This window comes from Rhinopithecus roxellana, chromosome 12 (genome assembly GCF_007565055.1).
Source record: "Rhinopithecus roxellana isolate Shanxi Qingling chromosome 12, ASM756505v1, whole genome shotgun sequence".
In the NCBI taxonomy this organism is placed as follows: Eukaryota; Metazoa; Chordata; class Mammalia; order Primates; family Cercopithecidae; genus Rhinopithecus; species Rhinopithecus roxellana.
Window position 1 is genome coordinate 16,807,695 of NC_044560.1, and position 25,709 is coordinate 16,833,403.

Genomic DNA, 25,709 nt, shown 5'->3' on the forward strand with positions numbered 1-25,709 from the left:
CATCTATTGTACCAAAGCTCTAAGCAACCTTTAACACAGCCAATTATTTACTTTCTTCACCTGGCTTCTCAGACTCAAAGCTCTCCTAGTTTTCTTCCTACCTCACTGATTATATCTTCTATCTCATTTGTCAGATTACCAGTCCTCCTTCTGCCACCCCATCCTTGGTTCCCAATCTCCTAATGTTTGGAGTTTCAAGTCTCTCTTAGGAACTTACTCAAACTTACTCTGGTTTGAATGTCCCCTCCAAAACTCAGCTTGAAATTTAATAGCAATTGTGATGATATTAAGGGGTGGGTCATTTAAGAGGTAATTACGTCATCATGATTTCACCCTCATCAATGGCTTATTGCCATTGTCACAGCAGTTTGGCCCCCTTTTTCTCTCTCTCTTGTCCTCTCTTACTATATGACATCTTCTGCCGTGGATGACCCTCACGAGGCTGGTGTCATGCTCTTGGACTTCCCAGCCTCCATAACCATGAGTCAAATAAGCCTCTATTGTTCATAAATTACTCAGTCTGTGTTATTCTGTAATAGCAGCAGAAAACAGACTAAGAAAAATTCTTCTCTCTCTTCACTCACTCTCCAGGTGATCTCATGGCTTGTAAAACAATCTAAAATGTTCATGATTTCCAAATTACACCTCCAGCCCTGACTGTTGCTCTGCACCCAAGGCGTGTATCTCTGTCTACTCATCTCACAGTCACTTCAAAAGTTTCATGGCCAAAACAGAAGCCTTGCTTTTCCCTTCCAAATCTGTCCCTCTACTGCTCTTCCCACCTCAGTAAATTCTATCACTGTTTACCCAGTTGCTTATGCCAACAACCTAGGATGCATCCCTGATTCCTCTTCACTGCTCGTACCAGATCCAATCCCTCACCAGCCATGTAAGTTCTAGTCTTAAAATGTATCCCATCTTCATAATCTTGGATTTGGCAATGGGTTTTTTTGTTTTGTTTTGTTTTTTCTTTGTTTTTTTTTTGTTTGTTTTTTTGTTTTTAATGGAGTCTCACTCTGTCACCCAGGCTGGAGTGCAGTGGCATGATTTCTGCTCACTGCAACCTCCACCTCCTGGGTTCAAGCAATTCTGTCTCAGCCTCCTGAGTAGCTGGGATTACAGGCTCCTGTCACTATGATCAGCTAATTTTTGTAATTTTAGTAAAGACGGGATTTCGCCATGTTGGCCAGGCTGGTCTCGAACTCCTGACCTCAGGTGATCTGCCCGCCTTGGCCTCCCAAAGTACTGGAATTACAGGCATAAGCCACTGCACCTGGACATGGTTTCTTAATTATAACACCAAAAGTACAAGGAAAAAACAAAATTAAATTAGACTAAATTAAAATTAAAAATGTTTATGCATCAAAGGACACTATCAAGAGCATGAAAAGACAACTCACGAAATGGGGGAAAATATTTGCAAATAATTTATCTGACAAAGGATTAATATTCAGAATATATAAAGAACTCCTATAACTCAACAACAAAAAACAAACAATTTAATTCAAAAATCAACCAGGCACACACTTGTAGTCCTAGCTACTCAGGAGGCTGAGGCAGGAAGATAGATTGTTTGAGCCCAGGAGTTTGAGGCTTCAGTGAGCTATGATTGTGCCACTGCACTCCAGCCCAGGTGACAGAACGAGACCCAGTCTCAAAAAAAAAAAAAAAAGTAAAGTGCCCTGACCCCTGATTGCTAATATTTTCTAGCCCCTTCCCTGCTTTGCAGCCCTCACCAGACTACCCAACCTGCTGGCACCATGATCTTGGACTTCTCAGCCTCCAGAACTTTGAGAAATAAATGTCTGTTCTTTGTAAATTAGCCAGTCTCAAGTATTTAACCAGTCTCAAGTATTTTGTTATAGCAACGCAAAACAGACTAAGACAGGTGGGACCAATCCAAATGTCCATCAACAGATTAAAAGATAAACAAACTGTTTATACATACAATGGAATATTATTCAGCCACAAAAAGAATGAAGTTCTGATATATGCTTCGACATGGATGAAACTTGAAAACATGCCAAGTGAAGTACCCCAGACGTAAAGAGACAAACATCATGATTTCAGTCACCTAAGAGGGCAAATTCACAGAGAAAGTAGAATAAAGCTTACCAGGGGCTGGAGGCTGGATGTAGAGGGGAAAGGAGAGTTATTGCTAAATGGGTACAGAGTTTTTTGGGTTTTCTTGAGACAGGGTCTTACTCTATCACCCACAGGCTTGTCTTGCTCTGTCACCCACAATGCAGTGGTGTGATCTTGGTTCACTGCAGTTTTGACCTACTGTGCTCAAGCCATCCTTCTACCTCAGCCTCCTGAGTAGCTGGGACTACAGGCACACATGCCACCATGCCTGGCTAATTCTCTGTATTATTGGTAGAGATGGAGTTTCGTCATGTTACCCAGGCTGGTCTCGAACTCCTGAGCTCAAGCAAGTTGCCTGCCTCGGCCTCCCAAAGTGCTGGGATTACAGGGGAATGAGGGCTAAAAATCTTCCTATTGTGTACTGTGTTTACTATATGGGTGACAGGACAATAGAAGCCCATACCTCAGCATCATGTAATGTACCCTTGTAACAAATTGCACATGCATCCCCTGAATGTAAAAAAATAAATAAATAAAACAGAGCCACTCCCATAATCCTATGTTCCTTTTCCCTGCTTTATTTTTTCAGAACTTAGCATCACCTGAAATTGTATTATTCAATTTCAAATAAAAATATTTATTTATATGTAAATATTTATATATGTAAATATCTATATGTAAATATATATAATATATAAAAATATATATGTAAATATTTATATGTAAATATTTATATTTACATATAAATAAATATATGTATTTGCTCATATATAATCTGTCTCCTTATCCAGGAATGGAAGCTCTAGGAGGACAAGGTCTTGGTCATTTCATCGTTGTGCTTTCAGGACCCAGCACTGTGCCTGATACTTAGTAGATGTTCAGTGCATGTTTATTGAATAAATAAATTAGAAATTAAATTTAGTGCCGGGCGCGGTGGCTCACGCCTGTAATCCCAGCACTGTGGGAGGCCGAGACGGGCGGATCACGAGGTCAGGAGATCGAGCCCATCCTGGCTAACACGGTGAAACCCCATCTCTACTAAAAATACAAAAACTAGCCGGGCGACGTGGCGGGCGCCTGTAGTCCCAGCTACTCGGGAGGCTGAGGCAGGAGAATGGCGTAAACCCGGGAGGCGCAGCTTGCAGTGAGCTGAGATCTGGCCACTGCACTCCAGCCTGGGTGACAGAGCAAGACTCCGTCTCAAAAAAAAAAAAAAAAAAATTAAATTTAGTTTTTAAAAAAGTTTTATTTCAGCCGGGCATGGTGGCTCACGCCTGTAATCCCGATACTTTGGGAGGTCGAGGGGGGAGGATCATTAAGTCAGGAGTTTGAGACCAGCCTGCCCAATATGATGAAACCCTGTCTCTACTAAAAATACAACAAAATTGGCTGGGTGTGGTGGCGCATGCCTGTAGTCCCAGTTACTTGAGAGGCTGAGGCAGGAGAATTGCTTGAACCTGGGAAGCGGAGGTTGCAGTGAACTAAGATCATGCCATTGCATTCCAGCCTGGGCAATAGAGTGAGACTCCGTCTCAAAAAAAAAAAAAAAAGAAAGAAAGAAAAGAAGAAGAAGAAGAAGAAGAGGCATTGTCTCTTCTTTCTCTGGGCTTCCAAGATACTATTATCCAGTCCCAGGGATTTAAATACCACATACCTGCTGACATTCCCCACAAAACTGTATCTTCATCCCAGATATACAGAATAGAGCCTGCTGCCTATGTGATGTTTCCCCCCAGTACCCCACAAGCATCTAGAATTTAACATGTCAGAACAAAACTCTTGGTTTTGTCTCTGAAACCTGTCCTTCTAGTCTTCTCTTTTGCTGGAAATACTACCACCATACACACAGCTGAGCACATTGACCATAATTTCTTCCTTTCCCTTACCACCTCCCAAGTTCAATCCATCCCTAAGTCCTGTTGATTCTACCTCCAAAATATATGTTGAATCTGTTCACTTCTTCCCACTGCAAACTTTTAACCATCACCTCTCATTTAGATGCCTGCAATAACCTCCTAAATGATCTCTCTGTCTTTACTCTGGCCCCCTGCTGTCTTTTCTCCTCTTAGCAGTCAAAGAAATCTTAAAAATATAAATCCAGACTGGGCATGGTAGCTCACACCTGTACACCTCAGCACTTTGGGAGGCTGAGGTGGGAGGATCACTTGAGCCCAGAAGTTCAAGAGCAGCCTGGACAACAGAGAGAAACCCCATCTCTAAAAAGAAAAAAAAAAAAGCTTAAAACAAACAAAAAACCCAATCATGTTACTTGCCTGCTTAAAAACTGTCACTGGCTTCTTTCCCATTGTACTTTGAGCAAACTCCATATCCACGGCAGGGTTTACCAGCTCTGCACATTTGGCCCTGCTGTCCCTGGTGATGTCTTCACCCATCCTTAGCTATACTGGCCTCTTCTCCATTTCTTGAACATGCCATGTTCTATTCCATCTCAAAGTCTTCCCCTTCTCCTCTGCCCAGAACATTCTTGGCTAAGTCACATGGCTAAGTCCTTCTTGACCTTCAGGTCTTGGCATCTTCTCTGAGAGCTTTTTCCCTGACTGGCTCTATCTAAATGAGTCCTCCTGCCTTATAGCATTGTCTGTCCCTGTGGTGTATCTTTTAATTCACAGTCCTCGCTTCTTGGCTGTCTTTGCCATTACATTGTTGGCTTCACAAGGGCTGGGATCATGCCTTTTTCTTTTCTTTTTTCTTTTCTTTTCTTTTCTTTTCTTTTCTTTTCTTTTCTTTTCTTTTCTTTTCCTTCTCCTCCTCCTCCTCCTCCTCCTCCTCCTCCTCCTCTTCTTCTCTCTCTCTGTCTCTCTTTCTTTCCTTCTTTCTTTCTTTTAAAGAGGCAGGGTCTCGTTCTGTTGCTGAGGCTGGAGTGCAGTGGTGCCACTGCAGCCTCTAACTCCTGGGCTCAAGTGATTCTCCTGCCTCAGCCTTTTGAGCAGCTAAGACTATAGGTGTGCACCAAGTGGTAGAGACAAGGTCTCGCTATGTTGCCTAGGCAGGTTTCAAACTCCTGGCCTCAGCAATCCTCCAACTTCGGCCTCCCAAAGCACTGGATTGCAGGTGAGCCACCATGCCTGGCCATATCAGGCCTTTTTTTTTTTTTTTTTTTTTTTTTTTTTTAGACCAGGTCTGTCTCTCTAGTTCAAGCTGGAATACAGTGGCATGATCTCAGCTCACCATAACCACCTCCCTGGTTCAAGCCATTCTCCCACCTCAGCTTTCTGAGTAGCTGGGACTAGAGTCCCACACCACCACAACCACCTAATTTTTTTTTTTCTTTGTAGAGACAGGGTTTTGCCACGTTGCCTAGGCTGCTCTCAAACTCCTGGGCTCAAGTGATCCTTCTGCCTCAGCCTCCCAAAGTGTCCGTATTACAGGCTTGAGCCACTGTGCCCAGCCCTCACGTTTTTTTTATATACCAGTGTATCCCCAATGCTTAAGCCAGAGCCTGGCACAAATGCTCTATAAAGATTTGTTGATTGAATGGACTGTTGCTTGAATGGGCACACTCCAGCCTGAACGATAGAGCCAGACCCTGTCTTAAAAAAAAAAAAAAAAAAAAAAATTGGAGGCATGATATGGCTAGGCATGCTGGCTCCCCTGTAATCCCAGTGCTTTGGGAGGCCAAGGCTGGAGGATGCTTGAGGCCTATAATCCCAGCACTTTGGGAGGCTGACAAGATCACTTGAGCTCAGGAGTTCGAGACCAGCCTGGCCAACATGGCCAAGCCATGTTTCTACTAAAAATACAAAAATTAGCCAGGTGTGGTGGCACAGGTCTGTAATCCCAGTTACTTGGGAGACTGACGCATGAGAATCGCTTGAACCCGAGAGGTGGAGGTTGCAGTGAGCCAGAGTTCGCGCCACTGAGCTCCAGCCTGGGGAACAGAGGGAGATTCTGTCTCAAAAAAATAAATAGGCTGGGCACAGTGGCTCATGCCTGTAATCCCAGCACTTTGGGAGGCTGAGGTGCGCGGATCACCTGAGGTCAGGAGTTCAAGACCAGCCTGGCCAACATGGTGAAACCCCAGTCTTTACAAAACTCCAAACCATTTTTCTACTAAAAGTACAAAAATTAGCCGGGCATGGTGGCACAGGTCTGTAATCCCAGCTACTTGGGAGGCTGAGGCAGGAGAATCACTTGAACCCGGGAGGCAGAGGTTACAGTGAGCCAAGATCATGCAACAAGAGCAAAACTCCCTCTCAAAAAAATGAATAAATAAATTAATTAAATAAAAAATAAATATTTGTTTAATGAATGGATCAATTAGCCTTGCACTGAGTGAAGGCGTTATAGAGATGACCCTGATATGATGACCCATAGTCTGATGAAAACCAATAGGTAATTGTAAAACTGGTAATAGAGTGGAGATCAGAACTGAAGACAGTGGGAACAAAGAGAGGCTCTTACCCCACTGTAGGGTTTGTGTGTGAAAAGGGAGGCTGTGTTTACACGATTCAGTTCACCAACATCTCTCTAGAAGAAATGCAGTTTTTTTTCTTCTAGTACTAACATTTACTAGTGTGCCAAGTTCCATGTACTGTTTCTTGTTTGTTTTGTTTTTAATGTGCTCAGTCATACAACTTCTAAGTAGTAGAGCTGGGATTCAAAGTCAGGCAGTCTGGTTCTGAGCTTGCATTTTTCTTTTTTTCTTTTCTTCTTCTTCTTCTTCTTTTTTTTTAAGGCAGAGTCTCACCCTGTTGCCCAGGCTGGAATGCAGTGTGGTGCAGTATCAGCTCACTGCAACTTCCACCTCCCGGGTTCAAGCGATTCTCCTGTCTCAGTCTCCTAAGTAGCTGGGATAACAGGCACTCACCACGATGCCCGGCTATTTTCTGTATTTTTAGTAGAGACAGGGTTTCACCATGTTGGCCAGGCTGGTCTTGAACTCCTGACCTCAAGTGATCTGTCTCCCTTGGCCTCTCAAAGTGCTGGGATTACAGGCGTGAGCCACCACGCCCAGTGGCTTACATTCTGTTTTTTTTTTTTTTTTTTGAAATGGAGTCTTGCTCTGTCCCCCAGGCTGGAGTGCAGTGGCGCAATCTCAGCTCACTGCAACCTCCACCTCCTGGGTTCACGCCATTCTCCTGCCTCAGCCTCCCGAGTGGCTGGGACTATAGGTGCTCGCCACTACGCCCAGCTAATTTTTTGTATTCTTTAGTAGAGACGGGGTTTCACTATGTTAGCCAGGATGGTCTCGATCTCCTGACCTCATAATCCACCTGCCTCTGCCTCCTAAAGTGCTGGGATTACAGGCGTGAGCCACCGCGCCCGGCCATTCTGTTTTTAAAAAAAGTAATTTGAGGCCAGACGCGGTGGATCACAGCTGTAATCCTAGCACTTTGGGAGGCTGAAGGTGGAAGGATCACTTGAGCCCAGGAGTTGGAGAGCAGCCTGAACAACACAGTGAAACCCCGCCTCCATAAAAAATATAAAAATTGGCCGGGCGCGGCGGCTCACGCCTCTAATCCCAGCACTTTGGGAGGCCGAGGCAGGCAGATCATGAGGTCAGGAGTTCAAGACCAGACTGGTCAATGTGGTGAAGCCCCATCTCTACTGAAAATACAAAAATTAGCTGGGCGTGGTGGTGCATGCCTGTAATTCCAGCTACTCAGGAGGCTGAGGCAGGAGAATCACTTGAACCTGGGAGGCAGAGATTGCAGTGAGCCGAGATCGTGCCACTGCACTACAGTCTGGGCAACGGAGTGAGACTCCATCTCAAAAAAAAAAAAAAAAAATTAGCTTGCCATGAAGAACTTGCTGGTGTGCGCCTGTAGTCCCAGCTGCTTGGAAAGCTGAGGCTGGAGAATCACCTGAGCCCTGGGATGTTGAGGCTGCAGTGAGTTGAGATTGAGCCTTTGTACTCCATCCTGGGCGAGAGTACAAAGTAATGATAATAATAATTTGAAATGAAATTCACGTAACATAAAATTGAGCATTTTAAAGTGAACAATTCAGTGGTAGTTAGTATATTCACCATGTTAAGGCTGGGCGTGGTGGCTCATGCCTGTAATCCCAGATTTTGGGAGGCCAAGGCGGGCAGACTACTTGAGGTCAGGCGTTCGAGACCAGCCTGGCCAACATGGCAAAAACTGTCTCTACTACGAATACAAAAATTAGCCGGCCATGGTGGTGCAACCTGTAATTCCAGCTACTCAGGAGGTTGAGGCAGGAGAATCGCTTGAACCCAGGAGGTGGAGGTTGCAGTGAGCCGAGATCGCACTACTGCACTCCAGCCTGGGTGACAGAGTAAGACTCTGTCACAGAAAAAAAAAAAAAAAAAAAGCTGGGCACAGTGACTCATGCCTATAGTCCCAGCACTTTGGGAGGCTGAGGCAGGTGGATCACCTGATCCAGGAACTCCTGAGGTCAGGAGTTCAAGACCAGCCTGGTCAACATGGTGAAATCCGTCTCTTCTGGAAATACAAAAATTATCCAGGCATGGTGGCATGTGCCTGTAATCCCAGTTACTCAGGAGGCTGAGGCAGGAGAATTGCCTGAACCCCTGGGAGGTGGAGGTTGCAGTGAGCCAAGATTGCGCCACTGCATTCCAGCCTGGGCGACAGAGCCAGACTCCATCTCAAAAAAAAAAAAAGTAAAAGAAAAAAAGTATATTCATATTCGCCATGTTGAACAACCATTACCTCTATCTAGTTCCAAAACATTTTCATCACTCCAAAAGCCCCTTACCCATTAAACAATTTCCCCACATATTTCTCCATGTAATGTTTTTATTTGTATTTGCATATATATTTTGAGACAGGGTTTCACTCTCTCACCCAGGCTGGAGTGCACTGGCACAATCACGGCTCAGGGCAGCCTTGACTGCCCAGGCTCAAGGGATCCTCTTGCCTCAGCCGCTGAGTAGCTGGAACCACAGGCACGTGCCATCACACCCAGCTAATTTCAGAAAAAGTTTTTGTTTGTTTGTTTTTGTAGAAATGGGGTCCCACTGCGTTGCACAGGCTGGTCTTTTTTATTTTTATTTTTTGAGACGGAGTCTTGCCCCATTGCCCAGGCTGGAGTTCAGTGACATGATCTTGGCTCACTGCAACCTCTGCCTCCCAGGTTCAAGCAACTCTCCTGTTTCAGCCTCCCAAGTAGCTGGGACTACAGGCACCTGCCACCACGCCCGGCTAATTTTTGTATTTTAGTCGAGATAGCTTGACCTTGTTGGTCAGGCTGGTCTGGAACTCCTGACCTCAGGTGATCCTCGGGTGATCCACCCGCCTCGGCCTCCCAAAGTGCTGGGATTACAGGGGTGAGCCACCGCGTCCGGCCAACCCAGGCTGGTCTTAAATTCCAAGGCTCAAGTGATCCTCCGGCGTCGGCCTCCCAAAGTGCTGGGATTACAGTTGTGAGCCATCCTGCCCCGACTCGTGTACTGGTTTTGATTCTCACAATGACCTAATTGTACAATTGAGAAAAATGAGGCCATGAGAAGTTCAGTGATAGATCTAAGGTCATGTAGTTAGTTATGGAACAGTGATTTTGAACCTTTGCTTTCTGATCCTAATGATGAATGCACATCTTTGGGGGAACCTACAAGGAAGCAGCCAGATGTGGGTTCAGAGACAGTAAATTTTGCTGAGGCAGGAAAATAGCCATAAGTCAGCTTTTAATTGTAAAAAGCACACGTTGAGGTAAAACTGCAATTAGTACTGTACAGGTGGTTGGCAGAGCCAATAGTAACCTAAGCCCAAGAGCAGCTACAAGGCAGGACTTGGATAGGTCAGCCGTGCAGGAAGCTTTGCCAATGCCTCAAGAACAAGAAGTCTGTCATTCCTTGGGCAGCTCCTATACTTGCCAAGCTGGAGCGAAAGAGGCAGAGGAGCCCGGAGGGCGTGGCTTGCCTTCTGGAAGCCAGGCCTTGCCAGGAATCACCAGGTGGTTGCTTGCGAGAGAAGCTCGGGGTGAAACCGGAGAAAACAAAGTAGGAAGCAGGCCTGGGCCAATTGCGGCCCACTCTGATCAGGGCCTGCACGCCACCTGACGCCTGAATATCTGTCCAATCCCTCCTAGAAGGATTGCCATCTCTTTAGTCCCTCTTCCGCAGCATAGGGGTGCTCTCTCTGGGGCTCTCCTTTTCTCTCCTAAGGCCCACGGCCCCACAGTTCCCTATTTAGGGGTCTTAAATTGAGGGCACACTTCTAAATTGTCCCTCAGAGTTTCCTCTCCTCCTTTGAGCGAGGCTGGGCGGGCTCCTCCAGCTCCGATTATGGGGAACTTCTTTCCCAAGCTCCCCACCTTCTTTGGGCTTGGACGGCTGCAGAGTTCCAGTTAACTGTGCGCCGCCTTCGTTCCAATTGTACCCCTCGTGCTCCCAGAAGGCAGCTCCATGGAAACCAAAACATCACAAATTCCTGAAGGTATCGCGAGAAGCGCAGATGCGCCTGAGGCCGTGGAAAGGCGGAGCGAGGGCGGGAACGCCGAGCAAGTAGGGCGGAGCCTGAGCTCTTCCGAGGTCTGCCAGGCAGGGAGCCTGTCCCCTCCAGGCAGCGCCCCCGCGTGACTGCGCTTTACATAATCGCGGCCTCTAGCGTCACAGTGGCGTACTCCAGGCCAGACCGAATCAGAGTGGGCGAAACCTCCGTGTTCCGCCCCTTCCCACTTGATCGACGTCAAAGCCCACCAGTGAGCGGGCGTCTAGAGTCGCCGAGCCCGCCCCAGCCCGCTCGGGTCCGCCCCGACCCGCCTGCTCCCGCCCGCCTGCCGCAGCCAGCAGCCTGCCGCCGCCGCCGGGTTGTGCCTCAGACTGTCAGATAAATCGGCGGGCCGGGCCGGCGGGTCCGTAAACGCGGCCCGGGCCGGACATGGCGGCGCTCTACGCCTGCACCAAGTGCCACCAGCGCTTCCCCTTCGAGGCGCTGTCTCAGGGGCAGCAGCTGTGCAAGGTGCGCGGGCTGGGGCGGCGGCCGGGAACTGGGGACGCAGGAGGCGCGGCCCGGAGCTCCTGATTCTGTGGGGACGCCCGGCGGGGTCCCCGGAGCAGGGTGTGGCAGGCCCGCCAGGCTGAGGACCCGCACCCACCCCGCTGGGGGCCGGAGGGGCACGTGCGGGAGCCTGGGCCGGGTCCACCCTCCCGCGGCCGGCGTGTCCGGGTGCTTAGCAACCGCGGGGATTGTTCTCGGACCCCGTGAGGTCGGGGGAGGGACAGCGGGTCCTCTGCTTGCCCTGACTGGCCGCCCTCGGGATGCCTTTGCGCTGCCTCCCCCGCCGCCGCGGTCTCCCTGGTCACAGACGAGGGGACCTCCTGCCCCTCCTGGGACTGAACTCCAAAGTTGGGTGCTGCCTGAGAGGAGTGTGTCGAACTCGGGCTCCTCACGGGCAGTTCTCGACCAGTTACAGAATCGGAGGTAGCAAGGCTTGATTTTTTTCTTTAAGCCCCGCACTTTTCGGCCAGTCTCAGAGTCGGAGGCAGCAAGGCTTTATTTTTTTTAAAACCCCACATTCTGGCTCTCAGATCCGAGGGATCACTTCTCAGCATCCAATTGGTGGTCTTCGGTCTTCCCTAACTAGCTGCTGCTCAGTTTTTACTCCTGAAGGTCCAACTTCTTTTTCTTTTAAGTTACTTCATCCCACTTTGACTTTTTAAGTGACTAGAGGTGCTGTGAGGCAACAGTTAAAAAGTCACTAAACTGGCTGAAAAACAATGTTGGCGTATTCCCAATAATCCAGAGTTTGTGTCTCTGATTTGGATAACTCATAATTGTCACTTTTGCCTCAGATGGTCATGACTTTCCATTTGCCAGTCTTTATATACCAGGTCTGAGGGAATGCAAGTGCTTGAGTGCCCTTTTTGGCCTCAAAATATGTATATATGATTTTAAGGAAGTTATAAATAATAATAATTTTAATCCAGCACCTTCATTTCACAAGTAAACCTCAAAATCACACAGTGGCAGAAGAACCAGGCCTGGAATTCAGGGCTTCTGATTCCCAGTCTGGGGGCTTACTCATATATATGTTTGTTTTACAATTTATGGCTAGTTCCATATAATCCATATAAGTTCTTACTTAACTCCCGCATCAAAGTAGGGAGGTGATGCCAGTATTACAGAGGAGAAAAATAAGGCCCAGAAAGTTTAAGTGACTCACTCAAGCATAGTAGCTATGCTAGAAATAGTACCCAGGTCGGTTTCCTACTGAAGGCTGTTTCCATTTGTGACTGCCTTTTAAAATTATATCCTCATTTCATTTCAGGAATGTCGGATTGCACACCCTGTTGTGAAGTGCACCTACTGCAGGACTGAGTACCAGCAAGAGAGGTAGAGTTTTGTTGACCATGAAAGATATTAATAGGCTTTTTTCCTCTTAAAATCTGTAATTGATTGCATTTCATGTACAGATCTGTAATCAGTTGAATTGTAACATACAAATCTGTAATAATCACATTATATACAGACTATAATTGCTAAATATTTAGGTCTGTGAACCATCTTGAGTTAGTTTGTGTGTGGGGTGAGATATACAATGAAGGGTATATAATACATGTATTGCTTCCTAGTTATTATCCATTGATTACTTAAGTTTTTTTTTTTTTTTTTTTGAGACAGAATCTCGCTCTGTTGCCCAGGCTGGAATGCAGTGGCGTGATCTCGGCTCACTGCAACCCCTGCCTCCCAGGTTCAAGCGATTCTCATGCCCCAGCCTCCCAAGTAGCTGAGATTACAGGTGCCTGCTCCCACGCCCGCCTAGTTTTTTTTGTATTTTTAGTAGAGACGGGGTTTCATTGTCTTGGCCAGGTTGGTCTTGAACTCCTGACCTCATGATCCACCTGCCTCAGCCTCCCAAAGTGCTGGGATTACAGGCGTGAGTCACCACGCCCGGCCTACTTAAATTTTTAAAGTTCTTTTTAAGACCCTTGATCATTTTATATTGTGGTTATAATCTTTCTGACAAGAAGAAACCAATCCCACAACAGTAAAACATGAGCCTCATGTTTCAATATGTACGTATACAGAGATTGAAGAGTGTACAAGCCCAAAGAAGATACTTTTGGAAATGTGACAATCCTGATAATAGTTTGTTAACTCTAGTCACATTTGAAACTCACTTGCCATTACACATTTCCTTGGGCAAATCTCTTTTTTTGTTTGAAACAGAGTCTCTCTCTGCCAGCCAGATTCGAGTGCAGTGGAGCCATCATGGCTCACTGCAACCTGGACCTCCCGGGCCCAAGTGATCCTCCCACCTCAGCCTACAGAGTAACTGGGACCACAGGTGTGTGCCACCGTGCCCAGCTAATTTTTTAATTTTTGTAGAGATAGGATTTTGCCATGTTACCCAGGTAGGTCTCTTACTCCTGGGCCCAAGTGATTCCTTCCTCCTTAGCCTCTCAAGATGTTGGAATTACAGGCATGAACCACCATGCCTGGACAAATCTCATTTTTAAAAGTGTGAAATGGGCCAGGTGCGGTGGCTCACGCCTGTAATCCCAACACTTTGGGAGGCTGAGGCGGGCGGATCAGGAGGTCAGGAGATTGAGACCATCCTGGCTAACATGATGAAACCCAGTCTCTACTAAAAATACAAAAAAATAAGCTGGGTGTGGTGGCATGCACCTGTAGTCCCAGCTACTCAGGAGGCTGAGGCAGGAGAATTGCTTGAATCCAGGAGGTGGAGGTTGCAGTGAGCTGAGATTGCGCCACTGCACTCCAGCCTGGGTGACAGAGCAAGACGCTGTCTCAAAAAAAAAGTGTGAAATGCAGGTATGAATGGTCAGACATCTTTAGGGGGCATTTCCATAACAAAAAGTTATTTTTTGGTATAGCAAATTTGACTTTTGTGGAACTTTTGTAAGTGTAGGTGATCCTGCCTTGAGGAGGGTGGGGTCTATTTGTTAATTCATCCATTAGACCTAGAAGCCTATTTTTTTTTTTTTTTTTTTTTTTTTTTTTTTTTTGAGATGGAATCTTGCTCTGTCGCCCAGGCTGGAGTGCAGTGGCCGGATCTCAGCTCACTGCAAGCTCTGCCTCCCGGGTTTACGCCATTCTTCTGCCTCAGCCTTCCCAGTAGCAGGGACTACAGGCATCCGCCACCTCGCCCGGCTAGATTTTTGTATTTTTTAGTAGAGACGGGGTTTCACCGTGTTAGCCAGGATGGTCTTGATCTCCTGACCTCGTGATCCGCCCGTCTCGGCCTCCCAAAGTGCTGGGATTACAGGCTTGAGCCACTGCGCCTAGAAGCCTATTTTTAATTAGTCATTTCAATTCTTAGAATATCTTCTCCAAGATTTTATCATGGATTTTTTTTTTCTTTTTTGAGACAGAGTCTCTCTCTGTCACCTAGGTTGGAGTGCAGTGAGATGATCTCAGCTCACTGCAACCTGCCCTCTCCAGGCTCAAATGATTCTCGCACCTCAGCCTGCCATATAGCTGGGATCAGGGCTGCATACCACCACACTTGACTATTTTTTTGTATCTTTAGTAGAGACAGGGGTCTTGCCATGTTGCCCAGGCTGGTCTAGAACTCTTGAGCTCAACCAGTCTGCCTGCCTCAGCCTCCCAAAGTGCTGGGATTACAGGCGTGAGCTGTCACACGCAGCCTATCATGGATGTTTTCAAACAAAAAAAAGGTTAAAAGAATTAGTGAACACCCATATACCCTCTACTTAAATTCTATAATATACACTTTACTGTATATTCACCTATCCATCTGGTGCATCTCTCTGTCCATCACTGTATCAATTCATTTTGTTTCCGATGTATTTAAAGTTGCAGACATCAGTATACATGATCCTTAAACACTTCAGCATGCACAGCATTATTTAGAGTTAAATATTTGTTTGCAGTTTTTTTTTTTTTTTTGGCAAAATTGGCTTATACTAACATACTTAAATCTTAAATATATCAAGTTTCACAAACGTAGACATCTGTATAGCCCCAAACCCTATCAAAATACAGAATGTTACTATCACTCCATAGAGTCCTCTCATGCCCCATCCTAGACAATCCCCACACCCTTGCTTCCTCCAGGCAACCACTGCTCCACTTTTCATTCCCACCATAAATTAGTTTTGCCTATTCTAGGACTTCATGTTAGTGGAATCATACAGAATATACTCTAGAAGCTTTATATTTTAGTTCTTAAATTTAGGTCTGCGGTCCATCTTGAGTTAATTCTTGTGTGGGGTGAGATAGGAACTTTGACCCTTTATTTAAACTATACATACAAATTAATTCAAGATGGATCATAGAGTTAGTTTTTCTTTTTTTTTCTTTTTTTTCTTTTTTTTAGTTGTTGTTATTGAGACAGAGTTTCGCTCTTGTTGCCCAGGCTGGAGTGCAATGGCGCGATCTCGGCTCACTGCAACCTCCGCCTCCCAGGTGCAAGCGATTATCCTGCCTCAGCCTCCCAAGTAGCTGGGATTACAGGCATGTGTCACCACACCCAACTAATTATGTATTTTTAGTAGAGATGGGGTTTCTCCTTGTTGAGCAGGCTGGTCTCAAACTCCCGACCTCAGGTGATCTGCCTGCCTCAACCTCCCAAAGTGCTGGGATTACAGGCGTGAGTCACCACGCCCAGCCTAGAGTTAGTTTTTCTTTGCATGTTTTTTAACATGTTAGGAGCATATGTATATATTGGCATCTATCCCATTCCTTCAGTAGTAAATCTAGGCGTAAATCGAAATGTTATTCAACATCACAGAATCACTGATGCTAATCCTCTTTCTAGAGATTTCTTTGAATGTCCTTCACTTCTTTTACTGTCTTTTAAAAGTAACAGAAAATTGCCCTGGAAAATAATTTTTAATTTAAATATTTTCTACTCTAAGGTTTTTCTTTTGTCTAGTTTAACTTTATAGCCACTTTCATAGGAATTGTATGGGAAAATGATCACAAAGCAGAGAATAGACTAGACTTTTTTTTTTCCCCAAGACAGGGTCTTACTCTGTCACTCAGGCTGGAGTGCAGTGGTGAAATTGTAGCCCACTGAAACCCTGGACTCCCAGGCTGAGCCACCTAAAGTGCTGGGATTACAGGCATGAGCCACTGTGCCTAGTCTTAGATTTTTATGTGATTTATTAGTTTTTAGCCCCAGAGTACTGTTTAAATTGTTCTTATACATAAGACATTCATTTTTACCTCCTCATATGAAGAGTTAGACTTTTATTTGAAGATGATTTTTCCCCCAGGGCAGCTTTATTAATTCATACATTTAGGTAATATGACCTCTGGATCTTCACAAGGCAAAGGATGTTTTTATTTTTGTCAGTGCTTAACTCTTAGAGAAATCAGAATTTTTTTTTTTCTAGACACAGTTTTGCTCTGTCGCCCAGGCTAGAGTGTGGTGGCTCAATCTCGGCTCACTGCACCTTCCATCTCCCAGGTTTGAGCGATTCTTCTGCCTCAGTCCCCTGAGTAGCTGAGATTACAGGCACACGCCACCACACTTGGCTAATTTTTTTGAATTTTTAGTAAAGACTAAAAATAGCCTCCCAAAGTGCTGGGATTACAGACATGAGCTACTGTGCCCAGCCTAAATATTGACAAAATATTTGATCATAGTGTCTTTTTCCCCACCGCTGGTGTTTTCATATGCCTTTACTTATGAAGGAGAACACAGAGTAAGGTTAGCAAAGATAGAATCTCTGAGTTTATATTCCAAACACACATACTTTATTTGTCACTTCAAATTTCCCAACTATTCATCTGAATTAAGGAGAATTTTTTTTTCCTGCTAGTCCATTTTATTGTTTTTTTTTTTTTTTTTTTGAGACGGAGTCTCTCTCTGTCGCCCGGGCTGGAGTGCCGTGGCCGGATCTCAGCTCACTGCAAGCTCCGCCTCCCGGGTTCACGCCATTCTCCTGCCTCAGCCTCCCGAGTAGCTGGGACTACAGGCGCCCGCCACCTCGCCCGGCTAGTTTTTTGTATTTTTTAGTAGAGACGGGGTTTCACAGCGTTAGCCAGGATGGTCTCGATCTCCTGACCTCGTGATCCGCCCATCTCGGCCTCCCAAAGTGCTGGGATTACAGGCTTGAGCCACCGCGCCCGGCCCAAGTCCATTTTAGTATAATATTTTGAGGGTGTTCTCTGTATCTGATAATTTTACTTAGTGATACTTGGGGATGTCATAATTAGAAATAACTCACTCTCCATTTTAGCCAAAGCCTCACTTAATTTGAGATTAAAAAATCCATAACCACATAATAATCTTTTTGTTTTTTTGAGATGGAGTTTTGCTTTCGTTGCCCAGGCTGGAGTGCAGTGGTATGGTCTCAGCTCACTGCAAACTCTGCCTCCTGGGTTCAAGCGATTCTCCTGTCTCAGCCTCCCAAGTAGCTGAGATTACAGGCGTGCACCACCACGCCTGGCTAATTTTTGTATTTTTAGTAGAGATATGGTTTCACCATGTTGGCCAGGCTGGTCTCGAACTCCTCACCTCAGGTGATCTAACCCCCCTCAGCTTCCCAAAGTGCTGGAATTACAGGCGTGAGCCACCATACCCAGCCACATAATAATTAAAAGAGTTATTAGAGGCTAGGTGTGGTGTCTCACACCTGTAATCCCATCATTTTGGGAGGCTGAGGCAGATGGATCACTTGAGGTCAGGAGTTTGAGACCAGGGTGGCCAACATGGTGAAACCCTGTCTCTACTAAAAATACAAAAATTTGTTGGGTGTGGCGGCACGCGCCTATAATTCCAGCTACTTGGGAGGCTGAGGCATGAGAATCGCTTGAACCTGTGAGGCAGAGGTTATAGTGAGCAGATTGTACCACTGCACTCCAGCCTGGGGAACAGAATGAGACTCTGTCTCAAAGATATTAAATAAAAGAGTTATTAACTCAAACTTCTGTTAACCAAGTATCCAGACCATATTTCACCTTGGCCTTTAGCAATGAGCAAATTCCTTGGACTTAAGGAGGTATCAGTTTTCAGATATTCTAAGAAAAGCCTCTATCTGTTTTTTCCTTAACAGTAAAACCAATACAATATGCAAGAAATGTGCTCAGAACGTGCAGTTGTATGGAACGGTAAGTAAGATATTTTCAAACCTAACAGTGAGTACTAGGGTCTTGTGGAACCTTGCCTTCTGTGGCCTACTAATGTCTTTACAATATTTTTATTAGAAGAAATAGTTATGTGTAATATATCTGGTACTGATTTCAGCTTTCACATTTAGCTGATGCTTATTGTTAAGGAATTCCATGCTTATAGTCACACTGCCAGGATTATGATTATAATTTTCCTTGAGAGGCTTCATTGACCAATATGGAAAGAGAAAGGGAAAGATGAAAAATTTTTTTTTTTTTTTTTTTTTTTGACCGAGTCTTGCTCTGTCACCCAGGCTGGAGTGCAATGGCCTTCTAGTTCACTGCAACCTCCACCTCCTGGCTTCAAGTGATTCTCCTGCCTCAGCCTCCCGAGTAGCTGGGACTACAGGCATGCGCCACCACACCCGGCTAATTTTTGTATTTTAGTAGGGATGGGGTTTCACCATGTTGATCAGGCTGGTCTCTTAACTCCTGACCTCAAGTGATCTGCCCACCTCAGCCTCCCAAAGTGCTGGGAGGCAAACTGCACCCAGCAAGATGAATTTTTAAAACTTTGACCTCTTTGTTTGGTAACAGTTGACTAGTTATTTTGATGAATGATTCTCTTTTTCTCTTAGTGTTATAGTTCAGGATGTTATGTGCTTGTAGGCATTCTCCCAACATGTTTATATGCTGATAATAGCAAAGAGGCCTTTTCAGAAATTTGGAAGCCCTTGCTAGTTTCTCCAAAGAGCTGGTTCTGTTGAATGTCTTATAGAAGTCTCTGCATACGTACTAATGGGTTTTTGTTATTTGTTTGTTTGTTTATTTAAAAATCAATAGTCCTGTGCAGAAAAACACTTCACATAGTGTTAAGAATTGGGCTTCATGGCCAGGCGTGGTGGCTCATGCCTATAATCCCAGCACATTGGGAGGCTGACACAGGCGGATCACCTGAGGTCAGGAGTTCTAGACCAGACTGGGCAACATGGTGAAACCCCGTCTCTAGGAAATAATACAGAAATTAGCCAGGCATAGTGGCAGGTGCCTATAATCCCAGCTGCTCCAGACGGAGGCTGAGGCAGGGAGAATTACTTTAACCCAGGAGGCGGAGGTTGCATTGAGCTGAGATTGCACCACTGCACTCCAGCCTGGGCAAGAGAGCGAGACTCCATCTCAAAAAACAAAAACAGCAACAACAAAAAAGAATTGGGCTTTATTTGGTCAATATAAAAGCATATTTATGAAGTTGGCAATACATTTGTACATGATTAATGAACTACAAAGTAGGAATTATTGCTTTTTTAAATGCAGTGGTATTTTATGAAAGTAACACTTGACTCTTTTTTCCCCCTTTAAGCCCAAACCTTGTCAGTATTGCAACATAATTGCGGCATTTATTGGGAATAAATGCCAGCGCTGCACAAATTCAGAAAAGAAGTATGGACCACCTTATTCTTGTGAACAGTGCAAGCAGCAGTGTGCATTTGACAGGAAAGATGATAGAAAGAAGGTAAATTTCTGTGTTTTTCTTGATTTCTTTTCTTCCTTTCAGATAAATTAAGGTGAGCTAACTATGTTAAAAACACATTTAATAGGCCAGGCGCGGTGACTCATGCCTGTAATCGCAGCACTTTGAGAGGCCGAGGAGGCGACTGGATTATGAGGTCAGGAGATCGAGACTATCCTGGCTAACATGGTGAAACCACGTCTCTACTAAAAATACAAAAAATTAGCCAGGCGTGGTGGCATATGCCTGTAGTCCCAGCTACTCTGGAGGCTGGGGCAGAAGAATCACTTGAACCCGGGAGGCAGAGGTTGCAGTGAGCCGAGATCGTGCCACTGCACTCCAGCCTGGGTGACAGAGCAAGACTCCATCTCAAAAACAACAACAACAAAGAAAAAACAACAACAAAAAAACACATTTAACAAAGAAAGATTTCTCAGTTTCTTTCCTGGTTCTATTATTGACCTTAAAGAAGATATTCATATTTTGTTCATAAAATGTGGACCATTGGCTGGGCGTGGTGGCTCAAGCCTGTAATCCCAGCACTTTGGGAGGCCGAGGCGGGCGGATCACGAGGTCAGGAGATCAAGACCATCCTGGCTAACGCGGTGAAACCCTGTCTCTACTAAAAAATACAAAAAACTAGCCGGGCGAGGTGACGGCCGCCTATAGTCCCAGCTACTCGGAGGCTGAGGCAGGAGAATGGCGTGAACCCAGGAGGCGGAGCTTGCAGTGAGCCGAGATCGCGCCACTGCACTCCAGCCTGGGCGACAGAGCGAGACTGCGTCTCAAAAAAAAAAAAAAAAAAAAAAAAGTAGACCATTATATTCTAACATTTCACAAGAATATGAATTACAGTGATCACATAAGTGAAATGGTGATTGGCAGAATTCTATAGAATTCTGTAAAGGAGAGATTGTAACTTAAGCAAGATGGAGTGGCATTACCAGTTTTACTATCTGGCTCTTTAAATGTTTCTATCTGTTGAAATTCAAGATTACAAGGTTACATTAGAGGGAAGCTCTATGTGGAAGGGTGTACCTTGATAGAATCAAAATGATTTAGAGCTTGGTCATATTACTCTCTTGCTTAAAATCCTCCAGCGGTTTCCAGTTGTGCTTATAATAAAACTCAGATCCCTTCTATGGCCTGCAAAGCCCATACCCAGCTCTCAGCCTCATCTTGCATCATACTTTCTGCCTCTCACCTTGCTCCAGCCATACTGGCCACCCTGTAGTCTGTCTGACATGCAGATCTCACTCCGACCTTTGCACTGTCTATCCTTGTGCCTAATGTACCCTTCTCTAGAGTCTCATAACCGGCTCCTTATGTCAGCTCTCAGCTCAGATACCACCTGCTCACAGTGACCTTTTACTGAGTCCCTCAGTCATTATTTACCATACCATTTTATTATCTTCATAGCATCTCACATATTGAAAACTAGTCTTGCTTATTTGGTTACATGTTTGTCCACCCCCACTAGAATGTGAGCTCTTTGTCCATCTCATTCCCTGCTTTATTTCCAGTGGCCTGGCACATAGTAGCTGCTCAATAAGTATTTGTTGAATAAAAGATTGCAGTTGAGAAACTCTTTTTCAGTGGCCAGAGGTGCTTTTAAGAGGTGCCTGGGCTCAAGGATTGATTCTTGCTTATCAAATTCATTAACTTACAATGGAAGGATATAACTTTCCATTGATTAGGATACTCCTGCCTGCCAACCAGGACACCTCTTCCCTGTATCAAGATACTGAAAAATCTGAATTAGTTTATCAGGAGGTAGCACAAGCAGCAGTCCCCCAAACCTGGGTCCCATCCAACTCCTGGGGCTAGCTGAATGACCCTGCCTACTTACCCTCATTATGCATCACTTTCTTCATCTTTCTCCGTGGAAATAACAATAGTTACTTCACAAAGACATGAGGAAATGTAATTCAGATAGGTATATAAAACAATATTGAACCTGGCACATAATATAATGCAGTACATGGCTCCTGTATTGTTACTGATTGGAATAGTTCATTTTTATTAATCTGGTTATACTAGAATTTATTACCTTTCTGCTTTATAAATTACAATCCTGTCTTAAGTGTTTATAGATATTTTTAGACATCTACATATTCATAAACTTTAGGAGAAAGCTAAATTTAGGGATTAAGAGTAGGGAATTTGGGCCAAGACCGGTGGCTCACACCTGTAATCCCAGCACTTTGGAAGGCCAAGGCGGGTGGATCACAAGGTCAGGAGTTTGAGACCAGCCTGGCCAACATGATGAAACCCCGTCTCTACCAACAATATTAAAATTAACAAGTTGTGGTGGCTCGCACCTGTAATCCCAGCTACTAGGGAGGCTGAGGCAGGAGAATTGCTTGAATCCGGGAGGCAGAGGTTGCAGTGAGCCAAGATCACACCACTGCACTCCAGCCTAGGCAACAGAGTAAGACTCCGTCTCAAAAAAAAAAAAAAAGTGGGGTATCTGAACTCAGAATGTGTGGATTGAAATCTTGGTTCTGTCACTTATTAACTGTGTGACTTTAGGCGTGTTAATCTGTCAATGCCTCAGTCTCCACATCTGTAAATGGGGATGATCAGATCTCAGTGTTGTTACAAAGGTCAAGATATTAGTAAAACTCTTAGAATGGAATCTGGTACATGATAAATACTCAGTGTTATCTATGATGATTTGTTTTTGATGGCTTAATTCTCAGAGGATGCTATTTTATTTTATTTTTTTGAGATGGAATCTCACTCTGTCACCCAGGCTGGAGTGCAGACGCATGACCTCAGCTCACTGCAACCTCTGCCTCCCAGGTTCAAGTGATTCTCCTACCTCAGCCTCCAGAGCAGCTGGGATTACAGGTGCGCACCAACATGCCTGGCTAATTTTTGTATTTTTAGTAGAGATGGGGTTTCACCGTGTTGACCAGGCTGGTCTTGAACTCCTGACCACAAACTACTGACCTCAAGTGATCAGCCTCCCAAAATGCTGGGATTACAGACATGAGCCACCACGCCCGGCCAGTGCTCTTTTATTTCTTTTGTTGTTTGAGACGGAGTTTTGCTCTTGTTGCCTGGGCTAGAGTGCAATGGCACGATTGTGGCTCATCACAACCTCTGACTCCTGGGTTCAAACAATTCTCCTGCCTCAGCCTCCCAAGTAGCTGGATTACAGGCATGTGCCATCGTGCCTGGCCAATTTTGTATTTTTAGTAGAGGCGAGGTTTCTCCATGTTAGTCAGGCTGGTCTCAAACTCCTGACCTCAGGTGAGCTACCTGCCTTGGCCTCCCAGAGTGCTGGGATTACAAGTGTTAGCCACCGTGCCCGGCCTGCTCTTTTACTTCTAAAGTTTATTTTTGAGAGATCTGAAAAAAATGTCTTGTGAATCTGTGTGCAATTTTGATGTTCATTGTTTGCTCTCTTTCAGTGGAGTTGTATTATTTTGAAACTCTTTAATGAAAGCTCTTACCTGGGGAAGGTCTTACAGAGTGTTTTAAAATTATGCCTTCAAGGCCAGGTGCAGTAGCTCATGCCTGTAATCCCAGTACTTTGGGAGGCTGAGGTGGGCGGATCCCTTGAGGCCAGGAGTTGAAGACCAGCCTGGGCAACATGACAAAAACTCTGTCACTATTAAAAATATAAAAAACTCGGCCAGGCATGTTGGTTCACAGCTGTAATCCCAGCACTTTGGAAGGCTGAGGCGGGCAGTTGAGGTCAGGAGATTGAGACCAGCCTGGCCAACATGGTGAAACCCTGTTTCTACTAAAAATACAAAAATTAGCCGGGCATGGTGGCATGTGCCTGTAATCCCAGCTACTCAGGAGGCTGAGGTGGGAGAATTGCTTGAACCTGGGAGGCAGAGGTTGTAGTGAGCTGAGATCGTGACCTTGCACTCCAGGCTGGTTGACAGAGTGAGACCCCATCTCAAAAAAAAAAAAAAAAAAAAAAAAAACCTAGTCACACGTGGTGGTGCATGTGTGGTTCCAGCTATTTGGGAGGCTGAGGTGGGAAGATCATTTGAGCCTAGGAGTACAAGTCTCCAGTAAGGTGTAATTATACCACTGCGCTGCAGTGTGGGTGAGAGAATGAGACCCTATCTGTAAAATAAATAAAAATAGGCCTTCAAGCCAGGCCGGATGGCATGCTGTGGTAGTTCCAGCTACCCTAGAGGCTGAGGTGGGAGGATCACTTGAGCCCAGGAGTTCGAGTCCAGCCTGGGTAACATAGTGAGACTTTGTCTTTAAAAAGTAATAACAGGCCGGGCGCGGTGGCTCAAGCCTGTAATCCCAGCACTGTGGGAGGCCGAGACGGGCGGATCACGAGGTCAGGAGATCAAGACCATCCTGGCTAACATGGTGAAACCCCGTCTCTACTAAAAAAATACAAAAAACTAGCCAGGCGAGGTGGTGGCGCCTGTAGTCCCAGCTACTCGGGAGGCTGAGGCAGGAGAATGGCATAAACCCGGGAGGTGGAGCTTGCAGTGAGCTGAGATCCAGCCATTGCACTCCAGCCTGGGCGACAGAGCGAGACTCCGTCTCAAAAAAGTAATAACAGGCCAGGTGCAGTGGCTCACGCCTGTAATCCTAGCACTTTAGAAGGCTGAGGAGGGCAGATCACGAGGTCAGGAGTTCGAGATCACGCTGGCCAACATGGCGAAATCCCGTCTCTACTAAAAATACAAAAATAAGCCAGGCATGGTGGCACATGCCTGTAATCCCAGCTACTCAGGAGACTGAGGCAGGAGAATTGCTTGAATCCTGTAGTAAGCTGAGATCACGCCCCTGCACTCCAGCCTGGGTGGCAGAGCAAGACTCTGTCTCAAAAAAATAAAATAATAATAATAATAATAAATAGACTTTCAGGCCATATCCCGTAACTGTGAAATGAACCAGATTGAAGTTTGGTTTCAAAGTTCATTGTTATGTTTCTTAACAAAAAATTAAATGCCTATCGTGTACCAGACTCTGTTCCAGGTATTAGAAATACACTAATGAACTGAACAGACAAGACCTTACTGTCACAGAGCTTACATTTATGTGTGCAAAAGAAAAATGGGTGAGAAGAAAAATAACATAAATTTTAGATATTAGTGCTATAAAGAAATAAAGTACATGATAGGGAGTGACTGGGAAGTCAGCCTATATTGGGCAATCAGGAGAACCTCTGAGGAAATAACATTTGAGTGGAAACTAGGATGATGAAAAGGTGGTAGCCGTAGGAAGCTGTGGAGGACAAAAATTCCAGGAGGAAGGACCAGCTGTGGAGAATCCATAAGGCAAGAATGAGCTTGGCACATGATTAGAACAGAAAGAAGGTGGAGTGAACATGGGGAAGAGGAAGGAAACAAGGTTATAGAGGCAGGTTAGGGGCTATATTTAAGTCAACATAGGCCATGAGGCACACTGCAGATAGCCCACTACACTACAAGAAGGTGAGTGTGTGAGGCTTTGAGGAGTTCACCTGGGCTGTGGAACGCCACAAGGGCGTTTTCGCCTACTTTAGTGGTTCTAAGGATGCTGGAGGAAAAGCTGGTGCCCCTATTGTATGCATGCTGAACCAGTCGTACGAAAGGGGCTGAAGCATGTTAGTGAAGGGTGTGTGTTCTTCTGCTGCCAAGTAGAAGAAAAACCTTATTGGAAAGATCCAAATAATGACTTCAGAAAAAACTTGGAAGCAACCACAGTGCCTACACTACTTAAATATGGAACACCTCAAAAACTGGTAGAATCGGCCGGGCGCGGTGGCTCAAGCCTGTAATCCCAGCACTTTGGGAGGCCGAGGCGGGCGGATCACAAGGTCAGGAGATTGAGACCATCCTGGCTAACATGGTGAAACCCCGTCTCTACTAAAAAATACAAAAAACTAGCCGGGCGAGGTGGCAGGCGCCTGTAGTCCCAGCTACTTGGGAGGCTGAGGCAGGAGAATGGCGTGAACCCGGGAGACGGAGCTTGCAGTGAGCTGAGATCTGGCCAGTGCACTCCAGCTTGGGTGACAGAGTGAGACTCCGTCTCAAAAAAAAAAAAAAAAAACAACTGGTAGAATCTTAGTGTCTTCAGGCCAGCCTCGTGGAAATGTTTTTCTCTAAGGATTAAGATTTGATGATGGCAATTATGTCTTGATTTTCTGATTT

At 45.4% G+C, this 25,709-nt stretch overlaps 1 protein-coding gene and 1 pseudogene across 2 annotated transcripts in view; both read left to right on the plus strand.

Moving 5' to 3' along the window:
- Window positions 1–10,790: 10,790 nt before the first annotated feature.
- Window positions 10,791–25,709, plus strand: part of FAM76A (family with sequence similarity 76 member A) — a 40,355-nt gene continuing 25,436 nt past the window's right edge. For both annotated transcript variants that reach the window (XM_010380368.2, XM_010380369.2), the window contains exons 1-4: window positions 10,791–10,991; window positions 12,301–12,365; window positions 18,023–18,077; window positions 19,438–19,590. In XM_010380368.2, the coding sequence (XP_010378670.1) occupies window positions 10,911–10,991; window positions 12,301–12,365; window positions 18,023–18,077; window positions 19,438–19,590 (354 nt within the window). In that variant the 5' untranslated portion in view covers window positions 10,791–10,910. The remainder of the gene's footprint in view (window positions 10,992–12,300; window positions 12,366–18,022; window positions 18,078–19,437; window positions 19,591–25,709) is intronic.
- On the plus strand, window positions 24,972–25,671 carry LOC104675757 (annotated as a pseudogene).